We start from the raw sequence: 24,495 nt of genomic DNA, 5'->3' as shown, positions 1-24,495 counted from the left end.
GACTACAATTATGAAGAGCTCTACCTAGTAGATAATGAATAAATGTTAAATTTATGGTAGTTAGAACAAGCTAGGTAGGATTTCCAGAGGAGGAAAAGCAATTTCACTATTGAGGTTATATGATTTATATGTTAAAGAGCTAGGAGACATTTAGTGAACTCTCAGAATTGCACATCTTCCACTGATTTGTTAAAATCAATAGTTGTTTGGATTTTTATGGACATATATATGACATTTATTCAAACCTACATATATTGTCAGGTAACTGTCACCTCTTTCTTAAGTCAACATTTGTTAGCCAGATTTCTTTTAGAGTTCCAGCATGTGCTAAATTGCAGAGTAATTTTATGTTGGTAACTTCCTACTACTCTAAAAGAGAGGTGTAGAAAAACCATTAAAGACAGTTAAGAATTTAAGCTAGCCCAAGGTTATCAAATACATCAGAGAATTTTAATTTGAAGAGTACTACCCCTCTCCCCTGTAATGTTCTGCTCATGAGAGGCATTCTGTTCTGCCTTCACAAGAACAGCTGTTGAATGCCACTTTTAGTGACCTAAGCAACCAAGATTACGGCAAGACATGTTCCTTCAACAATATTCACTGTCCACATTGCAAGCCTGGCTCTCCCAGATTTATCAGTTTCCCCTTGGGTCTTAGGTGTCCTTTTAGAATGAAAAGAACATGGCTGCAGGTTACTAAATATTATACTATACTATATAATATACAGTATATAATATACTATATAATATCTCTTGTTCTATTAATTATAGGGAGAAATTAGAAAAGTTTGACTGAAGGACTTCCTGATGGTTCAGTGGTTAAGACTCCACGCTTCTGATGCAGAGGGTGCAGGTTCTGTCTCTCTTTGGGGAACTGAGATCCCATATGTTTCATGGCTCAGCCAAAAGGAAAAAGAAGTTGGATTGAAATTGTGAAGGGTATTGAATATTAGATTTTACTCTGGGAACAGAAGACAGCCAGTAAGTTTCTTACTCTCTAATAAGAGAATATTCTCTAATATTCTCTGCCCCTCCCTCTCTGCCCCCAGGAGAAAAAGTGTGAGAACTGTACTGATGAAGTTGGGAAAAGACCTTCCATGAATTTTCAAACCTTCCCATTAGAACACCTTACTGGTTAGAAGAAATCTTAATACTTTGGTCTAAAAATTAACAATATAAATTTTAAGATGTACCATTATCACTATGTGTATTATGAACACGTATATGAAGTAACTGACAAATTCTGGTCTGAATTGGCATTGGCTCCCACTTTACTCACTAATCTAAATTAGTTAATTCCTTCATGAGCAAAAGAAATTTTTGAAATCGAGACAAAGAGAGTAGAACAACATAATTTTTGCAGGAAGCCTACTAGAGCTCTACACCTAATACTTTTAAGGGTCTTAGAATTAACCATTTTAGATCTAGCCATTTAGGTCTTGGAGAGACGAGAATGAAGAAAACCGTTTTGTTTATAAAGAGACAGTGTGAGAGGGTTAGTAAGACCTTTAAGGGTCTCAGAATTTTGTGGGTATTTGTAGAAACGATGCATCTACACAGCTACCCGAATTACACAGTATGTGTTGTCACACCTGCCTTTGCTCCCCCTGCCCTTTTTGCCTAAAACACACACTCCACAGACAGACTTCCAGGTGCACCTAAAGGGCATCTTAGCCCTAGGCCAAATTCACTACTCTGCATTAGTACTCTCCGCAGTACTTTCCACACAGTATGACAACATGGGTGGTCAGGCAATAAATTTCCTGGTATACGTCTGTCTCAGGTATGTATGCTTAGCAAGGAAATGGGAAAGGCTGGGTCAGGGAATGGAATGTCTTATAACCCTCTCACATTATCTCTTTATAAAAAAAAAAAAACAACCAATTTTCTTCATTCTTTTCAAGACCTAAATGGCACTAAAGATACCTAAAAGGCAGTTAGATCTAAAATGATTAATCTAGAAATCGGGTGTATTGTTCAGAACCAAAACAACTTCATTACAAAATGGCCTACAACACCAGCTAATCAAAACTCATTCAGTCAGAATGGCAATTTTGAAGATGTATAGATTTGTTGTTCTTTAGTCTCTAGGTTGTGTCCTACTCTGTGACCCCGTGGACTGTAGCCTTGCCAGGCTCTTCTGTACAAGCGAGAATACTGGAGTGGATTTCCATTTCCTCCTCTAGGGGATTGTTCCAACCCAGAGACTGAACCCTCCTATCCTGCACTGCAGGCAGATTAGGACTGAACCACCTGGGAAGCCAGTATAAACAGATAATCGCTGTCTGAAGTGAAACTTGTCCTATTCCTCTGTAAACTGTTTCTCGTGGTGTGATCTCATTTTCTTTCCTGGCATGATCATCTTCCCTCTCAAATTTAAAATGTACTCTTCTTCTGTTCCTCTTCCTCAGTTCAGTTCAGTTCCTCAAGTCGTGTCCGACTCTTTGCGACCCCATGGTCACCAGGCCTCGCTGTCCATCACCAACTCCCGGAGTTTAGTCAAACACATGTCTATTGAGTTGATGCCATCCAACCATCTCATCCTCTGTCGTCCCCTTCTCCCGCCTGATGCTTTCGCAGCATCAGGGTCTTTTCAAATGAGTCAGGTCTTCACATCAGATGGCCAAATACTGGAGTTTCAGATTCAGCATCAGTCCTTCCAATGAATATTCAGGACTGATTTCCTTTAGGATGGACTGGTTGGATCTCCTTGCAGTCCAAGGGACTCTCAAGAGTTTTCTCCAACACCACAGTTCAAAAGCATCAATTCTTCGGCACTCAGCTTTCTTTATAGTCCAATTCTCACATCCATATAAGACTACTGGAAAAACCATAGCTTTGACTAGATGGACCTTTCTTGGCAAAGTAATGTCTGCTTTTTAATATGCTGTCTAGGTTGTTCATAACTTTTCTTCCAAGGAGCAAACGTCTTTTAATTTATTGGCTGCTCTCAACATCTGCAGTGATTTTGGAGTCAAAAAAATTGTCTGTCACTGTTTCCACTATTTCCCCATCTATTTGCCATGATGTGATGGGACCAGATGCCATGATCTTAGTTTTCTGAATGTTGAGTTTTAAGCCAACTTTTTCACTCCTCTTTCACTTTCATCAAGAGCCTCTTTAGTTCTTTGCTTTCTGCCCTAAGGGTGGTGTCATCTGCATATCTAAGGTTATTGATATTTCTCCCAGCAAACTTGATTCCAGTTGTGCTTCATCCAGCCCAGCATTTTTTATAATTTACTCTGCATATAAGTTAAATAAGCACGGTGACAATATACAGCCTTGACGTATGCCTTTCTCTATTTGGAACCAGTCTGTTGATCCATGTCCAGTTCTAACTGTTGCTTCCTGACCTGCACACGGATTTCTTAGGAGGCAGGTCACGTGGTCTGGTATTCCTATCTCTTGAAGAATTTGCCAGAATTTGTTGTGATCCACACAGTCAAAGGCTTTGGTATAGTCAATAAAGCAGATGTTTTTCTAGAACTTTCTCACATTTTCGATGATCCAATGGATGTTGGCAATTTGGTCCCTGGTTCCTTTGCCTCTTCTAAATCCAGCTTGAACATCTGGAAGTTCACAGTTCACATATTGTTGAAGCCTGACTTGGAGAATTTGGAGCATGACTTTACTAGCATGTGAGATGAGTGCAATTGTGTGGTAGTTTGAACATTCTTTGGCATTGCCTTTGGAATTGGAATGAAAACCGACCTTTTCCAGTCCTGTGGCCACTGCTGAGTTTTCCAAATTTGCTGGCATATTGAGTGCAGTACTTTCACAGCATCATCTTTTAGGATTTGAAATAGCTCAACTGGAATTCCATCACCTTCACTAGTTTTGTTCATAGTGATGCTTCCTAAGTCCCACTCGCTTCACATTCCAGGATGTCTGGCTCTAGGCTGGTATTACACCATCGTGATTATCTGGGTCATGAAGATCTTTTTTGTATAGTTCTTCTGTGTATTCTTGCCAGCTCTTCTTAATATCTTCTGCTTCTGTAGGTCCATACCATTTCTCTTCTTTATTGTGCCTATCTTTACATGAAATGTTCTCTTGGTATCTCTAATTTTCTTGAAGAGATCTCTAGTCTTTCCCATTCTATTATCAGATCTAATCCCTTGAATCTATTTGTCACTTCCACTGTATAGTCATAAGGGATTTGATTTAGGTCATACCTGAATGGTCTAGTGGGTTTCCCCACTTTCTTCAATTTAAGTCTGAATTTGGCAGTAAGGAGTTCATGATCTGTGCCACATTAAGCTCCTGGTCTTGCTTTTGCTGACCGAATAGAACTTCTCCATCTTTGGCTGCAAAGAATATAATCAATCTGATTTTGGTGTTGACCATCTGGTAATGTCCATGTGTAGAGTCTTCTCTTGTGTTGGAAGAGGGTGCTTGTTACGACCAGTGCGTTCTCTTGGCAAACTCTATTATCCTTTGCCCTGCCTTATTCTGTACTCCAATGCCAAATTTGCCTGTTATTCCAGGTATTTCTTGACTCCCTACTTTTACATTCCAGACCCCTATAATGAAAAGGACATATTTTTTAGGTGTTAGTTCTAGAATGTCTTGTAGGTCTTCATAGAACCGTTCAAGTTCAGCTTTTTCAGCATTACTTATCGGGGCAGAGACTTGGATTACCATGATATTGAATGGTTGGCCTTGGAAAAGAACAGAGGTCATTCTGTCGTTTGAGAGTGCATCCAAGTACTGCATTTCGGACTCTTTTGTTGACTATGATGACTACTCCATTTCTTCTAAGGGATTCTTGCCCACAGTAGTAAATATAATGGTCATATGTGTTATATTCACCCATTCCAGTCCATTTTAGTTCACAGATTCCCAAAACGTCGATGTTCACTCTTGTCATCTCCTGTTTGACCTCTTCCAATTTGCCTTGATTCATGGAGCTAACATTCCAGGTTCCTATGCAATATTGCTCTTTACAGCAGTGGACTTTACTTCCATCACCAGTCACATCCACAACTGGGTGTTGTTTTTGCTTTGGCTGTGTCTCTTCATTCTTCTGGAGTTATTTCTCCACTGATCTCCAGTAGCATATTGGGCACCTACTGACCTGGGGAGTTCCTCTTTCAGTGTCCTGTATTTTTGCCTTTTCATACTGTTCATGGGGTTCTCAAGGCAAGAATATTGAAGTGGACCATGTTTTGTCAGAACTCTCCACCATGACCCGTCTGTCTTGGGTGGCCCTACAAGGCATGGCTCATAGTTTCATTGAGTTAGACAAGGCTGTGGTCCATGTCATCAGGTTGGTTAGTTTCCTGTGATTGTGGTTTTCAGTCTGTCTGCCCTCTGATGGAGAAGGATAAGAAGCTTATGGAAGCTTCCTGATGGGAAAGACTGACGGGGAAATTGGGTCTTGCTCTGATGGGTGGGGCCATTTACAGTAAATCTTTAATCCAGTTTTCTGTTGATGGGTGGGGCTGTGTTCCCTCCCTGTTATTTACCTGGGGCCAAACTATGGTGGAGGTAATGAAGATAATGGTGACCTCCTTCAAAAGGTCCGGTGCATGTACTGCTACACTCAAGTGCCCCCAGCCCTGCATCAGGCCACCGCTGACCCACACCTCTGCCAGAGACTCCTGGACACTCACAGGCGAGTCTGGGTCAGTCTCTTGTGGGGTCACTGCTCCTTTCTCCTGGGTCCTGGTGCACACAAGTTTCTGTTTGTGCCCTCCAAGAGTCTGTTTCCCAGACTGTGTAAGTTCTGGTGGCTCTGTGGTGGGGTTAATGGCGACCTCCTCCAAGAGGGCTTATGCCTTACCCAAGTGTGCTGCACCTGGAGCCCGAGCCCCTGCGGCAGGCCACTGCTGACCCGACCTCCACAGGAGATGCTCACAGTTCTGTCTCTGTCTCTGTGGGGTCTCTGGGTCCTGGTGTTCACAAGGTTTGTTTGAGCCCTCTGAGCGTCTCTGGAGGGTATGGGGTTTGGTTCTGAACGTGATTTCGCCCCTCCTACCATCTTGCTGGAGCTTCTCCTTTGTTCTTGGACGTGGGGTATCTCCTCAGAGCCGCTCCAGCACCTACCATCTTGCTGGGGCTTCTCTGCTCCTCTTTCTCATAGGCAGTTTATTGCCAACACCTAGTCTCTTACTAAACACCCTCATCTTCACAGATTCCATTCCAATCTAGTCCAAAATTACATCTCCTAGACTGCTTGAATAGTCCCCTGCATCCTCTCTAATTCAGATCACACATACATAACTACCAGGTTCATCTTCCTAAAATGCAAGGTTCTGATCTTGTCATACCCTACAGTGCACAGCATAGCCTCCACAACAAAGAACCGTCATCTGACCAAAATGTCAGAGGTGCTGAGGTTGACAAGCCTTGTCCTGTACTCTCTTACCCTGGGATATAGAAGTCACTCCTCTACTCTGTAATACAGTCAATCTATTCTATAAAAATTCCACTGTAACTAGATGTATTTGACATGCCGTCTTCACAGCTATATTAAGTACATCTTATCCTCTACCTGCTGTACTCATAATGCTTTTATTCAAAGATTATTTACTGAGAATCTACATCTGTCAGGTTGCAAGCCCAGATAGTAAGCAAAGAAGGTAGGCACCACATCTCAATTATTTCCAGACACCCCATGTATACAATAAGGATTTGGTGAGAATAAAGACAGTTCTCTCTGCACTTCATTTTCCACCTAAAAACAAGAATTCTGATACAGATTTGCAAAAAGAAAGCAGTACATACTTCTGTTGACATCTAGTAAAATTCAGAAAGGCCCTGCCTAAATTTCCCAGTAAGAATGAAACTACTAGGTGCTCATGAACCTATTGAAAGTTAATTGTCAGTTAAGAATAATATTTCACCAAAACTGAAAAAGACATACGTACCCCAATGGCTCCCCTGGTGGCTTAGATGGTAAAGAATCTGCCTGCAATGCAGGAGACCTGGGTTCAACCCCTGGGCTGGGAAGATCCCCTGGAGAAGGGCATGGCACCCCACTCCAGTATTTCTGACTGGAGAACTTCATGGACAGAGGAGGCTGGCAGGCTATAGTCCATAGGGTTGCGAAGAGTCAGACACAACTGAGCAACTAACACTTTCACGTTTTCACTCTTCACACCAACGTTCATTGCAGCACTATTTACAATAGCTAGGACATGGAAACAACCTGGATGTCCATCAACAGATGAACGGTTTTTAAGAAGCTATGGTACATACACACAGTGGAATGCTGCTGCTGCTGCTAAGTCACTTCAGTCGTGTCCGACTCCATGTGATCCCATAGACGGCAGCTCACCAGGCTCCCCCATCCCTGGGATTCTCCAGGCAAGAACGCTGGAGTGGGTTGCCATTTCCTTCTCCAATGTGTGAAAGTGAAAGTGAAGTTGCTCAGTCGTGTCCGACTCTTAGCGACCCCAAGGACCGCAGCCTACCAGGCTCCTCCCTCCATGGGATTTTCCAGGCAAGAGTACTGGAGTGGGGTGCCATTGCCTTCTCCCAACAATGGAATGCTACTCAACCATAAAAAGGAACACATTTGAGTCAGTTCTAATGTGAGGCAGATCAACCTAGAGCCTATTATACCGAGTAAAGTAAGTCAGAAAGAGAAAAAAAATATTGTATATTAACGTATATATACAGGATCTAGAAAGATGGTACTGATGAACCTATTCTCAAGGCAGCAATAGAGATGCAGAGAGAGAACAGATTTATTGACAAGGGCTGTGGAGAGGAAGGAGAGTGAGATGAATGGAGACAGTAGCACGGAAGCATATACACTACCATATAGAAAACAGATAGCTTATGGAAATACACTGTATGACTCAGGGCTCTGTAATAACCTAGAGGGGTGGGAAAGGGTGGGAGGGAGGCTCAAGAGGGAAGGGACATATGTACACCTATGACTGATTCATGCTGCTGTATGGCAAAAAATCCAATTTTGTAAAGCAATCATCAATCAAAAATAAACATTAAAAAATAGCATTTCAATATAAAGCTCTAATAGTTAAAATAATAAAATCAATATTAACTTAATAAACCTAGAGAAAAAGACTACACCAGCAGGCAATAAAACACACTTCAATCTTTACCTTACCTTATATTACAATAGTAATTTTAATTTTCCCATTATCTTAGTCTTTTTCTGAAAATAAATTTTAAAAATAACTGGAGAACCCCCTCCCCTCAAATTTCATATATATGTCTTCATCTAAAAATAATGGAGGTGAATAAAGATCTCTAAGGTCAAATGGGAAGTGAAACCGGGGTGTTTCGGGGGCTCTGAAGAGCTCAGTACCATAGACCTTTATGTCTCAGTGCAGAAAGAATGCAGCAAGAGGCAAAAGTGATACAAAGAAGTGATTTACTAGAATCACCTGGGCTTTCCAGGTTATTGAGATGGTAGTGTGGCAGTTCCGGGTTCAATCCCTGGGTGGAGAAGATCCCCTGCAGAAGGAAATGGCAGCCCACTCCAGTATTCTTGCCTGGAGAATTCCATGGACAAAGTAGCCTGGTGGGCTAGACGATAGGGTTGAAAAGAATCGGACACAACTAAGTGACTAACACACACACTAGAACAGGATGCTTGTGAGGTTAACAAGTGGGTGGGAAGGGGGTGTCGCACCACGAACTTACTGGGCAACAGTTTCATAATCAAAGGAAAAGTGGGGAGAAGAGTTTCTGCAACTTTCTTGAGTAGATTTCATGCTTCCATCATTAGTTCCTCCTCCAGGTTAAGCAGGGGAGTTTTCTTGTCCTTACATGGTCACTTGAGGTCCACAAATTATTGTTTTTATGTTTCATGTTTTTAAGCAGAAAGCATGTCCTAGGGATCATTAAGTTACTGAGCTCACTGGGCAGGACGGAGGGTCTCAGAATGGGGGTCCCACCAGTGTTTTATTGTCCTGAGGCATGTCACGATCTTCTGTTACATGGTTTTGCTGCTAAGCAAAGCTGCTTTCTTGAGTAATTATTCTTCTTTCTTGAGTAGTTATCAATAATTTCTTGAGTAATTATTAACTTACAGGGGTCTCCCATACTTTTTACTTAAATCCCCTAGTGGGATTAACTGTCATCACCTATTTTGTCCCTTCACTCTGCCCCTGTCAAAAGTAATATGAAAATGTACATATAAACAATCAAGTCTCCCACAAATATCATGCCCCAGTGTAACACAAAGTACATGCTCTATTCCCAAAGACTCAGGCTGGAATTTTTGCTTACTAGCTGTATCATTCTATATGAGAATGAACTTACACTTTGAAGCACAATCAGAAAATGAAAATGCTAAGGTTATTGTGAGAATTAAAGACTAACATTTACAAAGTGCCTATCAGATCAAAAAGCTACCATAGTTTTAATATTCATTTAACAAATCACTCCCTTGCAAACATCCCTCAAACAGTCAACCATGACCTATAGGATCTGGCTTCTACCTGACCTCCACTCCTACAGTCTTTTGATCTGTTGGCTCTAGAATTCCACCAAGTCCTGGAATAAGCCATGCACCTTTGGCCTCCTTCCTCTGCTTATTATGCAGATCTTTGCATTGCCACCTCAACATTCCAAACTTTGTCCAAAGCCTCAGAAACCTTCCTGAGCACCCAAAGTCCTTAGCCATGCCCTTCCAGTCAGCCCATTCTCTACCCTCTTATGTTGTTTTATAGGGCTTCTCAGGTGGGCTAGTGCTACAGAATCTGCCTGCCAATGCAGATGTAAAAGACTCTGGTTGATACCTGGGTTGGGAAGATGTTTTATGTTCTTATGTTGTTTTATATTCCTCTTTGATTCAGTGAAACTGTCAATTGCCAAATTCTTTCCCATCAGAATGTAAACTCCCTGAAGGACAGGACTTCTGTCTTTTCAACCATGTGTCTTCAGAACTTAGCACCAGAGCCAGGGTGGGGTGAGAGACAGGACTCAGGTGCAAAATTTAAGAGGATGCCAAAAATTTCAGCAACCAAGAAAAATACTAACATAATGCAAAATTCTAAAAAATAAAAATGAACGCAGAAAACCATGATGAACTATCAAAAATGTCACATAAAGAGAGGATCAACTCAGCATTTGCAGGATTCATCTTGATCCCCGCGTTGCTTCACAAAGGACTTGATAAAAATTTAACTGAGCACTTCAGTGTTGCATGCTAAGTCTGACTTTGCGACACCATGGACCCTAGGCCACCAGGAGTGGGTTGCCATTTCCTCTTGGGGGCGGGGCGCGGGGCGTAAATCTTCCCGATCGAACCTCTTGTCTTCTGCATTTGCTTACCACACGGCCAACTATTAACTCTTCTGGAGGCTGCAGAAAGGTAAAAGAGAGAAAACTGCAAAAGACAGGAATTCGGACACTCGGGAGCTTACATCCTTTGGCTTCACTGTGTTCTGACCAAAAGTGAAACTGGGGAATGCAATGTCACTACTTAAACGCACAAAGAATGAAAACTTCAGCATGACACGTGCGGTACAACTTGCTATAGAAGACTTAGCAATGAATACTTCCACCCTTTCTTCCATCACTGGAAAATTATGGCCAAGGGCCTTCAGACTCAGGGAGTCAGGTTTGGAACTCCTAGGGCAGGCTGACTCATTCATTCATTCATTGATTCTGGAATAGGATTACAGTGTGTGTCTGGCACTTGAAAAGAAACGAAACCCGGGAGAGTACAGTAGATATATATTTAATAAGCTTAAAAGTCCGTGATTAAAGCAAGGTGGCTGAGGAACAATGGTCGAAAATTTTAAAAAAAACACGCTTACAAAAAAGAAGCGACGGTCCCAGTCTCATCCCCTCTGCAAGGGCCCAAGGAGATTCAAGTCAGTCGGGGTCTCCCGCCACTGAGGAGACAGGACCAGCTCCGCGCGCCGGAGGGACGCGGCCCCACCCACCGCGGCCCAGGGCTCTCCGCCTCCCTCGCCCCCTGAGAGAAACGCGGGGGACCCCAGCACGCAAGCGCCAACCCGCCAACTCCAAGGCGGCCGCCCGCCACCAGCGCTTGCGCGAAAGCGCTGAGCAGGGGGAGGGGCGAAACTAGGAGGCGAGAGGAGCGCGCCTAAATCCTAGAGAGGCGGGCTAAGCCGAGCTGGGGGGAGGGTTCGTCTTCCGGAAAGTCTGCATTCTCGGACAGTCAGGAGTCGCCGCTCACCAAACTCCCGCTTGAGAAATGACCGGAGGAAGTCGGCCGCGCTCTGCACCCATCGGAGTTCCTCAGACACAAGCCGGAGCCGCCTTCAGGATGAAATTAGGACCCGCCGGAGGCCAGTCCCTCAGACGGAGGAGGAGAGCGTGGCGGGAACGCGCATGCGTGGTAGGAGCCCTCCACGTGCGGCCGAGCCGAGGCCTCCCCGCGCTCCGAGGCCCCGCCCCCAGCCTCCGCGTCTTTCCGGACGAGCGGAGCTGGCGAGGGAGGAAGGAGGCTGGGCCTGGAGGCTCGGCCCCACCTCGGCAGCCTCCCATTGGGCGCGAGTGAGGGGACGCCCTCCCGCCGCCCTCCCATTGGATCGCGCGTGCGAGCGGCGCGCCCCATTGGGCCGTGCGGATTTGGGCACCAAATTCAAAGATTTTAAAAGTACCAGCTGGCGCCTTTTGGAAGATAAGAGCTCTGAGAAGCTGGCTGCCCGCTCTCCTCCCGTGGCCGCAGCTCCCTCACCTGAGGCCGACCCCTCTGTTGCCCCTGGCATGAGCCGGCGGCCCTGCAGCTGCTCCCTACGGCCGCTCTCCGGTTCCTGCCGCTGCAGCTACGGCGCCCCGACAGCCGCCGGGCGCCCTTGCCCCTCGGACGGTGGGTGAGAGGAGAGGGTGCGAGCGGGGCGCGCCTTCCAGAAGGGGTGCCCGGCGGGGGAATGACGGTGGCGGGGTAGGAGGGGTTGGTGGGCAACGACCTGGACCCGACACCCTCCCGAGTCCGGCCGTGCGGTCCCTCGCTGGGCCTCTGGCGGGCGGGCGACGGTTCTCCCGGGACCCAGAGGAAGAAGGCAGGGGGGAGTCCGGAGAGGGGAAGCAGAGGTCCCGGGACAGGATGGCCGGCGCATCTGGGTCCCGCCGTGCCCGCGAACCGGGGCGCCAGGCCCCCCAGGGAGGTGCGGGTCGGGGCCTCCTCACCCTGGGCAGGGCTGCCTACCTCCACCCCGCGGGCCCGGGCGCCAAATGCCCCCTGCCGCCCCTCCCCCACCCCGGAGTCGGAGCTGACAGGGCCCGCGAGCCAGCGGCCCTCGGGGTCCAGCCGGGTGCCCGACCCCTCACTTCAGCGCCCCTTCTCCACGCCTGCCCCGCACTCTCAGGTCGGAAGTCAGTCCTCCCAGGTTTTCGCCACCTCAGTCTTACTGGCGGGCGCGGGAGATCGTGCTCGCTGTTATCTCCCGCCTCCGCCGGTCCGCGCCCTGAGGGCCACCCCTCCGACCCCTCGGGATTTCCAGGGTCTCCCCTTCCCCAATCCCCGCCAAATGGAGGGACCCCTCTCATCGGGTCAAGGCTCTGTTGGGGATGTCCGAACAAAAACGTTGAATTTCTCCTTTTCCCCCCCTTGAACCCAGTGAGTGACTCAGTCTCAAGGCCTGGACTGAAATGGAAGGAGGGAAAAGGACATTTTTAATGCAGAAACCCTGAATTTGTCCAAATGTAGCTGATTTTGAAGAATTTGGGAAGAAGATATGAGAAGTGAAGAATTCGTTTGGTTTGGTTTTTTCCCCTGTGCTTCTGGAGAGGCAATCTTTTATTCCAGCTCTTGGGTGGAATGGAAGGCACCCAAATGAACGCTTACTTTATCCTCTTTGTTGCTGTCTCTTAAAGAGACCCGGCTACATTCATTTTATTTTAGAAATTGTGAAAAATTTTAGAAGTTAACAGCTTGATGGTGTATATTTGGTAATCACTGAAAGACGCTCCTTTCTTTAGAAAAGGAATCTAGAAGACTCAAAAAATATTTTAACAGGTTAAGTCTCTGTCTAGAAATCCCTGACTCATAAAACCCTCTGAAATTCTGGAGATTGGTGGCTTTAAGAAGGATTTTTTTGGTCGCTTAATTCCAGTTGTCTTTACTACCTTGCCCCTCAGGAGAGTATTTGCTGTCCCCCAGATTTTTTTCTATATTTGAAAATTTGAGAAAATGAAATTTAAAAATCTATTGCATTCAAATATTTCTGAAATAGGCTTTTCTAAAATATTCTCTTGGGGGTTATGACTGATTTTTGCAGTTTATGGCAACAGGTCTTAAGGCTCTTTTAAAGGAATAGCCATGCCTCATTGATATTGGGCACATGCTGGTTATCTTGTAGGTACTGGAGGTTGTAGTACTTAAACATTTAGCATTGGGATAGCTGTAAAGATTTTTTAACTTTAAGCACTATAGTCTTTTTAACTATTACAGTTTATTATGAAATGTTAAATCTACATTGGGAAGTTAAATAGAAGTTAACTTTGTACAGTTAACTACCTAATACCACTTTTTCATGATTGGACTATTGAGTTGGTAAATAAGAGGTTTTAAAAATGCAGTGGTGAATCTTTACCAATTCCATGAGGTAGATATTATGGATATAGTATATCTCCATTTTAAAGAAATTGAAAGACTGATTCAATGTTCTAGGTCACAAAACGGCAAAAGGCTGAGCAAGGACTTTCATTTGAAGTTGGATTTGATTCCTAGGGAAAAACATAATCTGAGATGCATAAATCTGTGTAGAATGTATTTTGCCACTTTGAACTTGTTCGTGATTTAAATATAAAGAATATGAAGTGTTTGGCTTACAAAAATAACACAGTGAAAATAGATTCTGTTTATTAAACTATATGTGATGGAAACTCTGCCATGCATTTAGTCCAGTTTGGTTTTCTTACCTGCATTTTATACATGAGGAAACAAGCTTTAAGAGTTAACTTGCTCGGTTTTTTGTTTTTCACCTGAAATGCTCATGATTTAAACCCAGGGTATTCACAGCTGATATAGGATATCACCAACCTCTGTTGACTTTACCCTTCTAAAAAGATCTCAGATCCATTCAGTTATCCTAGTTGCCCTGCGGTCATCCTAGTCTTGGGTACCCAACTCTGGACTTCTGTGATAAGCATTTCCAACTAGCCTCCCTACTTTCACTTGTGTTGGATTAGCCAAGAAAAATTTTTTCACAGCAAAAGTTTTCAAGTTTTTCCAGTGTCTTTTGAAAAACCCCAACAAACTTCTTGGCCAACCCTATACCTTCCTATTAATATAATCCAATATTTTCCACAACCGGCAATCATTTGTTTATTTGTGTGTCTGTGTGTTAGTTGCACAGCCATGTTTGACTCTTTGTCACCTCACAGACTGTATCCTGCCAGGCTCCTTTGTCCATGGGACCATGGGATTCTCCAGGCAAGAATACTGGAGTGAATTGCCATTTCCTTCTCCAGAGGATCTTCTCAACCCAGGAATCAAACCCTGGTCTCCTGCATTGCAGGCAAATTCTTTACTGTTTGAGCTATAGGGAAGTCCTAGTGTGAACCAGATATCTCACTTAGAACCCCTCAGAGGCTCTTTATTACAAGAAGAATAAAAGCCAGTCTACCCTAAAAATCCTATAGCATTCTATACCTCTTCAGCGTTAATTTTCAATCCTTATCCCCCTGTTGGTTACCGAGTCACAGCCCTGCAGGCCTTCCTCTTCCTTGAAAGTTCAACACTTTTCCTTCCAGGGTCCACCTTTGTCTGGATTTTCACAAGGCTTTCAAGATACCAGGATTTCACCTTCAAAAGAACTTCTGTGGCTAGTTTCTTTCCTTCTCAAGACTCTGTCACTAAGTAGGCATTGGGTAAATGAAGTGGCAGAGCTAGACTCTTTGTTGTTCATTCGCTCACTTGTGTCCAGCTCTTTGCGACCCCATGCACTGCAGCACACCAGGCTTCCCTGCCCTTCACTATCTCCTGGAGTTTGCTCAAATTCATGTCCACTGAATCAGTGATGCCATCCATCCATCTCATCCTCTGTCGTCCCCTTCTTTTGCCTTCAATCTTTCACAGCATTGAGGTCTTTTGGGTCAGCTGTATGCATCAGGTGGCCAAAGTATTGGAGCTTCAGCTTCAGTCCTTGTAATGAATATTCAGGATTGATTTCCTTTAGGATTGACTCTTAACCCTCATCTTTCTGATTAAAGAGGCTCTGAACTGTGAGATTTATATATATATATATGTATGTATGTATATATATACTTTTTTAATGATCCTTGTGACTCAGCTGGTAAAGAATCCACTTGCAATGCAGGAGACCTGTGTTCGATTGCTGGTTTGGGAAGCTCCCCTGGAGAAGGGAAAGGCTACCATTCGAGCATTCTGGCCTGGAGAAGTCCACGGGGTCGCAAAGAGTCGGACATGACTGAGCATCGGCTGAGTGTCTTTCACTGCACATTCTACCTCAGTTTTGAGCACGTGTTTGGAAATGTTGGAAATTGTTGACTTCTAAACAATTATAAAGTAGCTGAATCATTATTAACTCTGAAATTAAGGAACTGTCCATATTCTGAGAACAATGTTGAATGAAAGGGGTTCTGTAGGATAGTCTTCCAGTAACTGAGTTGTAAAGGCAGCAGAGGAAGAATGCCTTTGAAAAGAATTAAGTTTCTGAAATATAGTTTCAGTCCTCTTCCCTTTAGGATATTCCAGGTGGTGCTAGTGGTAAAGAGCCCGCCTGCCATTGCAGGAGAGACAAAAGATGGGGGTTCTATCCCTGGGTCAGAGAAGATCCCCAGGAGAAGGGCATGGCAACCCACTCCAGTATTCTTGCCTGGAGAATTCCATGGACAGAGGAATCTGGTGAGCTATATAGTCCATAGGGTCACAAAGCATTGGACACGACTGAACATGCCCATTCCCTTTAGGGAACTAAACAAAATAAAACATGTGTCTTTGTTGGTGGCTTCTTTATCTTCAGATAACATGTGTGGTCTTAGCTAAATCATATTTAATTCCTTACTTGATGCAAAAATAAGAATCTCTTAGAATTTTTTACCCTTTTCTGAGTACAAGGGAACAGCTCAGAATAATTTGTTCTAGAGTTAGGGTTAATTGGGGTAATATTTATGTCCCTAAACTTTTAATTTAAACCTAATTAGAAGAAAGTTTCTATCTACAAGGTGTCCTTTAGTGCTTAGAAGTTCTGTTCTAAGTAAAAACAGTAAATTCCGTATGAACAGTTTACCAATGTTTAGTACAGACTAAACATACTGACTATACTTAGGTATATTTACTTATAGGGTAATTGTTATCTACCTGTGATTGGTTTGCAGGAGGTATAGTATAGTAGATGGGGGAGTACATTGGAAGCATATACGATCCATATACTCTGCCTTCAAAAATGCTAAGCAGTTTTTTTAAACCCATCTACTATAATCCGTCCCAGCCACTACTGCCTGCCAGAAATCCTAATCCTTTAAAGCAGCAGTTCTTAACTGAGAATGGGGGAGATTTTGCCCCTGCTAACTTCCCCCACTCCAGTATTCTTGCCTGGAGAATCCCATGGACAAAGGAGCCTGGTGGGCTACAGTCCATGGGGTTGCAAAGAGTCAGACACGACTGAGCGACTAACACACACACATACACAGCTTCCCCCTACTCCCAACATTTGGCAATAAATGGTTGCTGGAGACATTTTTTATTGTCCTGCTGGAGGAATAGCGGCTGCTAATGGCATCAGATAGCCACAAGTTGCTAAACATCCTGCAACAGACAGGACAACCCCCAGCAAAATTATCCTGCCCCAGAAGTCACTAGTGTGGTTAATTCGTGCCTGTGTGCTTAGGCAGATTCTAAACCCCTAGTGGTTAACTTACAAATGATTAAATTTATTGGCTTTTTAATCCTTTCTCTAAACTTCTATAGATTTTGTGATTAATTATTATAAGACTTATAATTGTTGTTTAGTCGCTAAGTCGCGTCCAGCTCATCCAGCTGTTTGCAACCCCCCTGTTCTTAGCTATTCCCAGAGTTTGCTCAAGTTCTTATCCATTGAGTTGGTGATGCTATGTGACCATCTCATCCTCTGCTGCCCCCTTCTTTTGATTTCAGTCTTTGCCAGCATCAGGGTCTTTTCCAATGAGTCAGTTATAATAATTACTAACATTTAATATATAAAAGTTTTTTGCAACTTTTATCAAATCTGTTTTGACCCTTATACATTCCGTCTTCCATTATCTTAACCATATTTCTAGAAGTATTTGATTTCTGTAAGGATGTCTCTTATCTCAGGCCCCACTCTTGATGCATCATATTTCCTTATTCTATAAGCACAGACTATATTTGTTAAATAGTCCCTTTTGTCACTATTTTCTACTCAGATATGACCAAATGTCAGATGGTATAGTTACACCAGATTTAAAAGCAGACTGTACTGAAGTACTCCCTCGAGAATAAGATGTATGTACTTATTAAGTTTTAATAATATTTTCTCACATTATACTTTGATAATTTCATAGCTTATTTCATGGGAAGTTCACAGTGCTGAAAGAATGCAAAGTGATTAAATCTGTATCCCAAATTTAAAGAAGTAGTGATATGTGGAAATTTTTGCCATCAGGCATAATGTTATGTTCTTTTTGTAGGTTGTAAAGAAGAAAGTTCCACTCTCTCTGTCAAAATGAAGTGTGATTTTAACTATAACCATGTTCATTCTGGAATTAAACCAGTGAAGCCGGATGACAGTAGAAGACAAGGTTCCTACACTACTGCATGTTTGGAAGGTTCTTATAAAGACTGCATTAAAGACTATGAAAGGTTATCGGATGTTGGGTCCCCAGTTGTGAGCCCCAGGATTGTAGAACTTGAAACTGAAAGCAAGCCATTGCATAACAAGGAAAATCAACGCATACAACAAACACGTGATAGTTCAAATGACATACAAGAACTGGAGACCAGCGGATGTTATGAAGACAGTGGCTACTCTTCATTTTCCCAACAAAGTGGCCTCAGTGAACATGAAGACAGTAGCCTTGCCCTGGTGGAAAGTTTCAATGACAGTCCACAATCCTGCCTTCTACGGACGCAAAGCCCAGACCAATATCCCAACAAAAACTTGCTGCCAGCTCTTCATTTTGAAAAAGTGGTTTGTTCAACGTTAAAAAAAAATTGTAAACGAAATCCTAAAATAGATTGGGAGAAGCTGAAAGAATTTATATCCAGTGGAAATTTTAGACTACAGAATATAATTGGTAGGAAAATGGGCCTCGAATGTGTAGATATTCTCAGTGAACTCTTTCGAAGAGGACTCAAACATCTCTTAGCAAATATTTTAACACAACTCAGTGAGATGGACTTAATCAAGTAAGTATTGTTTCTCTGAGTGTATGTATTAGTATAATCCATGAGCATTTCTCTTATATAGCTCAGCACTGCCAGCTCATGCAAAGATAGTACTGTAGTCTTGCACTGTAGTTTTAACTGAGGTGATGAAAGTATGCTTTTAATCCAGTTACTTCAAATTTCATATTATGCTAGTGAAGGCTATTTCTATTAGGTCAGGATCTTTGTTTCTTTTGATTCTGAAATTGTTGATATGTAAGCTACATCTTTTGGTCATAACTATAAAAACAACAGCCTAGGGGTCTGCTGTATGGGTCCAATGGGAATTTGGTTTTTGTCACACTTGAAAATATGAAGTAATTATTTCTGTTCTTTTTAGACCATTTTCAAGTTTAAAAGTGATAAAAATGCAGAAACATACACATGGGTCTGATTATGACTATTTCTTAGAAACCTTTTACTGACTGCCCTTTCTTCCTTATCCAACCAGAGAAAACCTTTTAGGATGAGATAACGAGAATTAGGGCTTCCCTAGTTTGGAGAAGGCAATCGCAACCCACTCCAGTACTCTTGCCTGAAAAATCCCATGGACCGAGGAGCCTGGTAGGCTGCAGTCCGTGGGCTCGCTGGGAGTCGGACACAACTGAGCAACTTCACTTTCACTTTCACTAGTGGCTCAGTGGTAAAGAATACAACTGCCAATGCAGAAGACTTGGGTTTAGTCCCTGGGTCGGGAAGATCTGGAGAAGGAAATGGCAACCCACTCCAGTATTCTTTTTTTTTTTAATTGGAGGCTAATTACTTTACAATATTGTAGTGGTTTTTGCCATACATTGATATGAATCAGCCATGGGTATACATGTGTCCCCCATCCTGAACCCTCCTCCCATCCCACTCCAGTATTCTTGACTGGGAAATCTCATGGACAGAGGAAACTGGCGGGTTGTAGTCCATGGGATTGCAAGAGTTGACACGACTTAGCAACTAAACAACAATTGAGAATTAAAATGATTATCCAGAGTATTGGATTAGATTGCCTCCAACTTGGTTCATTTTTGGCTTTTTGAAAAAATTTTAAAGGTACTCTTTGTTACTTTACACAGGTCCATGAAATATAACTGAACGAAAACAGGCACAAGTATTGATTTTTATTATTGACTAGCTTCTTGAGGGATAATCAACATCACAACATTTTTGTTAAAATGGATTTTTTAAATTGATTTCTACTAGTAGCAATGTGTCAAATGTTTAAAATTTGTCTAATGTTAATAAATAGCCAAATACACAATGGGGTTTCTGATTTGATATTTGTGGATATTGTGAAAAAATGAAGTGTTCAGGTTCCTAAGCCTAGATCTACTTAGAATTGATGTTGAACTTTTTAAAAGGCGGCGGTGGTGGGGATTCTGTAGAACCCTGGCCCCATTTTAGGCCAATTAAACCCAAGTGACTAGGCATGGGCCATCCTTAAATCTCAAGTGCATGCCACAGGCAATTCTAAGTATAGTCAGGTTTGAGAAGAACTGCTAATAGAAATTTCTTTTTTGCACTGGTTGTGTTTCTGTAATATATTCATCTTAGCCTTCATGGTGCTTAATTGTTTCCTTTATAATCATTTACTTTTCCAGTGTGTCTAAAGTGAGCATAACTTGGAAGAAGATTCTGGAAGATGACAAGGTGGCATTGCAATTGTACAATAAAGCAATACAAAGAATTACTGTAAGTCTTTGCAGTTGTTTTAATTTTAAGATATAATAGCTCTCTACCTTTGAAATGGGAGAGGGAAATAGTAAAGATAACAGATGATCTGGAAATCCTTTACATTCATAACTCATTAAAAAAAATTCAAAGATAAAGGGGCTGGGATTTTATCTGTTACAAAGTAGTAAAGTTATCTATATTTAGAAGATTTTTAATGTAGGAAGGGAATTCATTCACTTTGCAAAATACTTAGTAACTTTGGAGATGTTTCTGAGAATAAAGATCAACACACAATTAAAATTTCAGACTTAGGAGTTGGCAGACTAAGGTCAAGTGTTGCTTAAATTCTCCACGTTCAATTTCTTTATCTATAGGCTGATATTAATGAAAAATTTTGTACCTCAATAGATTGTTTTGAATCCATTCATAGCACTGATGTGACACTTGAACGTGACTATTGCCATCTACTGGTGGGTGGAAAGAATGACCTTTTGTTCTGGTGGTTGCTAAGTTGTTAAGTCACTTCAGTCATGTCCGACTCTGTGCGACCCCATAGACGGCAGCCCACCAGATTCCCCGTCCCTGGGATTCTCCAGGCAAGAACACTGGAGTGGGTTGCCATTTCCTTCTCCAATGCATGAAAGTGAAAAGTGAAAGTGAAGTTGCTCAGTCGTGTCCGACTCTGCGACCCCATGGACTGCAGCCTACCAGGCTCCTCTGTCCATGGGATTTTCCAGGCAAGAGTGCTGGAGTGGGGTGCCATTGCCTTCTCCATGTTCTGGTGGTAGTGCTTTATAAATCATGTATTAAATGCTGGGTACTAAGTATGTAAAGTTGCTTTCTCACAGTTTCTGATTTGTAGTTTCTCTCAGTAACTTAGTTGTTAGGCTTTAAATGTTTGAACAGTTGTGGGTGACTGTGCTTTAAGCACATGCACATAAATTGAATACAGGAATAAATCCTTTATATTCTCATTTGCCCTTTTTTACATATACAATTTCTGATTATTGAGAATATAGGAGGATATTTTTTAATCCTATTCAAACTTTTTTTTTTAATTAGGAAAAAAACATTAAGTTTTCACCACATGCTTCGACCAGAGAGTATGTTTTATTCAGAACTCCTTTAGCATCTGTGCAAAAATCAGCAACCCAGACTCTCCCCAAAAAAGATGCTCGAACTAAGTTACCTGATCCAGGTGATCAGAAAGGTTCTACTTACAGTCGACACAGTGAATTCTCTGAGGTAATTTTTTGTTTATCAATAAATTGGAAACATGAGGTGTTTATTGTTAAAAGGATTTAGAGTAAGAAAACCATTTATGACTCAAGTAATCAAATTAGGAAAGTACACAGAGATGTCTTTCTATGCCAAAGATAATAGATATTATTTGGCATTAAACAATGACAGTGGTGTTGATCTCTAATTTAGAAACACTTAAGAAAATAAGGAGAGACCTTGAAGTCTCTTCTAAAACTTAAATACTACGTTTCACAATTACTGTCTTTGATAACTAAGGAAGAGAGCTAAGCAAAAAGTCAATTTTATCAGGCACTACATAGATAGGGAAACATGGTAACTTTCACAGCTCTGTAAAGTGAAAGTGAAGTCACTCAGTCGTGTCCAACTCTTTGCGACCCCATGGACTGTAGCCCACCAGGCTCCTCCATCCATGGGATTTTGTAGGCAAGAATCCTGGAGTGGGTTGCTATTTCCTTCTCCAGGGGATCTTCCCGACCCAGGGCCTGAACCCGGGTCTCCTGCGTTGCAGGCAGGTGCTTCACCATCTGAGCCACCAGGGCATCCATAGCTTTGTAAAGGTAAACGCTATATGATGGGAAAGGTTTCTTTTAAAAAGGACTAGAGCTAGTGGTGAAAGAGCAGCCAGCTCCTGGTTTCCCAGGAGAGGTGGCATCGATGTGGGAGTGGCATTTATGAACAAGAGCATATTTGTAGCATTAAGCAGTAACCACTGGGTCAGCTGACAGTGGTCTGTTCCCGCATTGAGCAGTAAGCTCCTGAAAGGCAGGAGTTGTGTGTGACGTTGGTGCTTTATACATGTATTGGGGAAGTGCCCTTGTTTTGACTAGCTAAATTACATTCATTTCTTAGTAAAAATATGTGTATGAATTTTCTTCTTTCTAGGTTGCCAAAACTTTGAAAAAGAATGAAAGCCTTAAAGCCTGTATTCGCTGTAATTCACCTGCAAAATATGATTGCTATTTACAACGGGCAACCTGTAAACGAGAAAGCTGTGGATTTGATTATTGTACAAAGTGTTTGTGTACTTATCATACCACCGAAGACTGTTCAAATGGCAAGCCCCTAAAAGCCAGTTATAAAATGGGTCCTTTGCCTGGTACTAAGAAAAGCAAGAAGAATTTACGACGATTATGATTGCTTATTACATCAATTGAAATTGATGATGAAGGTTAGTTAGAAAAATGTTAGGTTTTAATTAAAAAAAATAAAAAACATGATGTTCAATTTTATGTTGAAATCAGTGTAATACATGGGATTTTTCCCCCTCAGTGAAAAAAGAGGGTACACAACTTCTTAAAATATTTTACAATTTAATAGTGAAAAAATTTTAAATTCTCAATGTAAATCAGAAAATATAAATATTTTGAGGAAAAAAGGGAAACTATGATGATTGTGATTCAGAGGTAAATTAAAATTCATTCCATTTTATGGTAAAGGAAGACCATGTCATTTTACCTAGACAGTCTTAAAAGTAAATCTTCTTTACCATCCATTGACAGATTATTTTATTTGCCAAATTAATAATATCTATTGAAATATCAACTTCTGGTGTCTTAATGTAAATGTTTTGTCACCTTTGTTTAACCTCTTTTAGAGTGTATTTCCCAAAAAAGTATCCTTTGTGAAGTTTTGCTTGTTTTCCTTCTTTATAAGTTTGTATGTTTTAATATTTTGTACATATGTAAATATTTCTGTATTTTTTATGTCAGAGTAAGAAAATAAATGTCTTCTGTATATATGTAAGTAATTTTTTTCCTATTATGAATAAAATTGTTATAAGCTTGATAAATAACAAGAGTCTTTTATGTAGGTAAACATTTAAATCTTAGAAACAGCTGAAGAAGCTGTAGGAGACTGACGTGTGGAAAGGCCTTGAGTGGGTCTTTGTCTCCTTATTGGGAACCTTGTGAGATTATTGTTCAGTCACTAGGTCCTATCCAATTCTGCAACCCCATGGACTGCAGCATGCAAGGATCCTTTGCCCTCTACTGTCTCCTGGAGTTTACTCAAATTTGTAGAGTTCTATATTCCAGTTTCAATTTTCTCACCACCCAGTGTCTTAGTGGAGTTGGGTCTTGAAATAAGCATCTTAGGATGGTTCAAAGCAAGACCATAAAACACACTTTGGGAAATACTGGTGTGTGTACTCATTCATCACTTTTTCACTCTCTTCTTTCACTTTCAAGAGGCTCTTTAGTTCTTGATTTCTTTCTGCCATAAGGATGGTGTCATCTGTACATCTGAGGTTATTGATATTTATCCCTGAAATCTTGATTCCAGCTTGTGCTTCATCCAGCCTGGCATTTCCCATGATGTACTCTGCATATAAGTTAAATAAGCAGGGTGACAGTAGGCAGCCTTTACCAATTTGGAACCAGTCCGTTGTTCCATGTCCAGTTCTAATTGTTCGTTACCTGCGTACAGGTTTCACAGGAGGCATGTCTAGTGGTTTTCCCTAATTGAAGCCTGAATTTTGCAATAAGAAATTCATAATCTGAGCCACAGTCAGCTCCAGGTATTATTTTTGCTAAGTGTATAGAGCTCCATCGCCTGCAAAGAATGTAATCTGATTTTGGTATTGACCATCTGGTGATGTCCATGTTTAGTTTGTCTCTTGTGTTGTTGGAGGAGGGTGGTGTTTGCTATGACCAGTGTTTTTGATTCAGATTACCTTGATTCATCTCATCAATGGGCTTCTCAAAGGCTTAAGGGCTTTGACCTTGATCTCAGCAGAAAACCAAGATAGAGGATTTATCTTAAATGGATTTATGGGTGTGTCTTTCTAATGCAATAAAGTCTCCAATGAAGTTAACAATGGTTTTCTTAAAGGAGCTTTGTAAAATCAACAAACAAAGCATTAAAGTATGTAATTTGACACACACATGCCTGAAGCCATCACTTGCCAGATGAAGGTAATGAATATTACCATTTTTTCCTGCCCATTTGTAATCCCTTCTGTTAGTCCACTGATCTGTCACTGTAGATTACTTTTCCTTTTCTAGAATTTTCTATAAGTGAAATCACTTTGTACTGTGCGACTACTTTCAATGAATATTACTTTGAGTTTCATTCATTTTGTGTGCACAGTAATTCATCCTTTCTCTTAAATATACTGTCAGATATGCCAGTTTGTATGTATGTTCACCCTGGTAGTTGGATGTTTGGATATTTCACCCATTTTTTTGCTACCAAAAATGAAGGTGTTATAATCATTTATATACAAGTCTTTGCAAGTTGTATTCTTTAGTTTCTCTTGGCAAATGTCTAGAGGGGCTTCCCTGGTAG

The 24,495-nt window shown here is 41.8% G+C and overlaps 1 protein-coding gene across 2 annotated transcripts; it reads left to right on the top strand.

Annotated features, from left to right (window-relative positions):
* The first annotated feature begins 11,052 nt into the window (after nt 1–11,052).
* On the top strand, nt 11,053–22,405 carry FBXO5 (F-box protein 5). Of its 2 annotated transcripts, XM_043457384.1 has the most exons (5): nt 11,058–11,763; nt 17,550–18,267; nt 19,875–19,965; nt 21,010–21,192; nt 22,093–22,405. In XM_043457384.1, the coding sequence occupies exons 1-5, from the start codon at nt 11,283–11,285 to the stop codon at nt 22,342–22,344; spliced, it is 1,725 nt and encodes a 574-aa protein (XP_043313319.1). In that variant the 5' UTR covers nt 11,058–11,282; the 3' UTR covers nt 22,345–22,405. The 2 variants fall into 2 exon arrangements, with proteins under 2 accessions (XP_043313320.1, XP_043313319.1); XM_043457385.1 differs by lacking the exon at nt 21,010–21,192 and having other exon boundaries at nt 11,053–11,763.
* Nucleotides 22,406–24,495: the final 2,090 nt, after the last annotated feature.

This window comes from Cervus canadensis, chromosome 33, assembly GCF_019320065.1.
Source record: "Cervus canadensis isolate Bull #8, Minnesota chromosome 33, ASM1932006v1, whole genome shotgun sequence".
NCBI classification, from domain to species: domain Eukaryota; kingdom Metazoa; phylum Chordata; class Mammalia; order Artiodactyla; family Cervidae; genus Cervus; species Cervus canadensis.
The sequence above is the reverse complement of the archived record's forward strand: the minus strand, read 5'-3'. Positions and strand labels throughout refer to the sequence as shown.

Coding starts and splice junctions, on each gene's coding strand:
- FBXO5 (XM_043457384.1), top strand. CDS start 11,283: ATGCGTGGTAGGAGCCCTCCACGTGCGGCCGAGCCGAGGCCTCCCCGC. Junction 18,268..19,874: donor AGTGAGATGGACTTAATCAA/GTAAGTATTGTT, acceptor TTACTTTTCCAG/TGTGTCTAAAGTGAGCATAA. Junction 21,193..22,092: donor GACACAGTGAATTCTCTGAG/GTAATTTTTTGT, acceptor TCTTCTTTCTAG/GTTGCCAAAACTTTGAAAAA.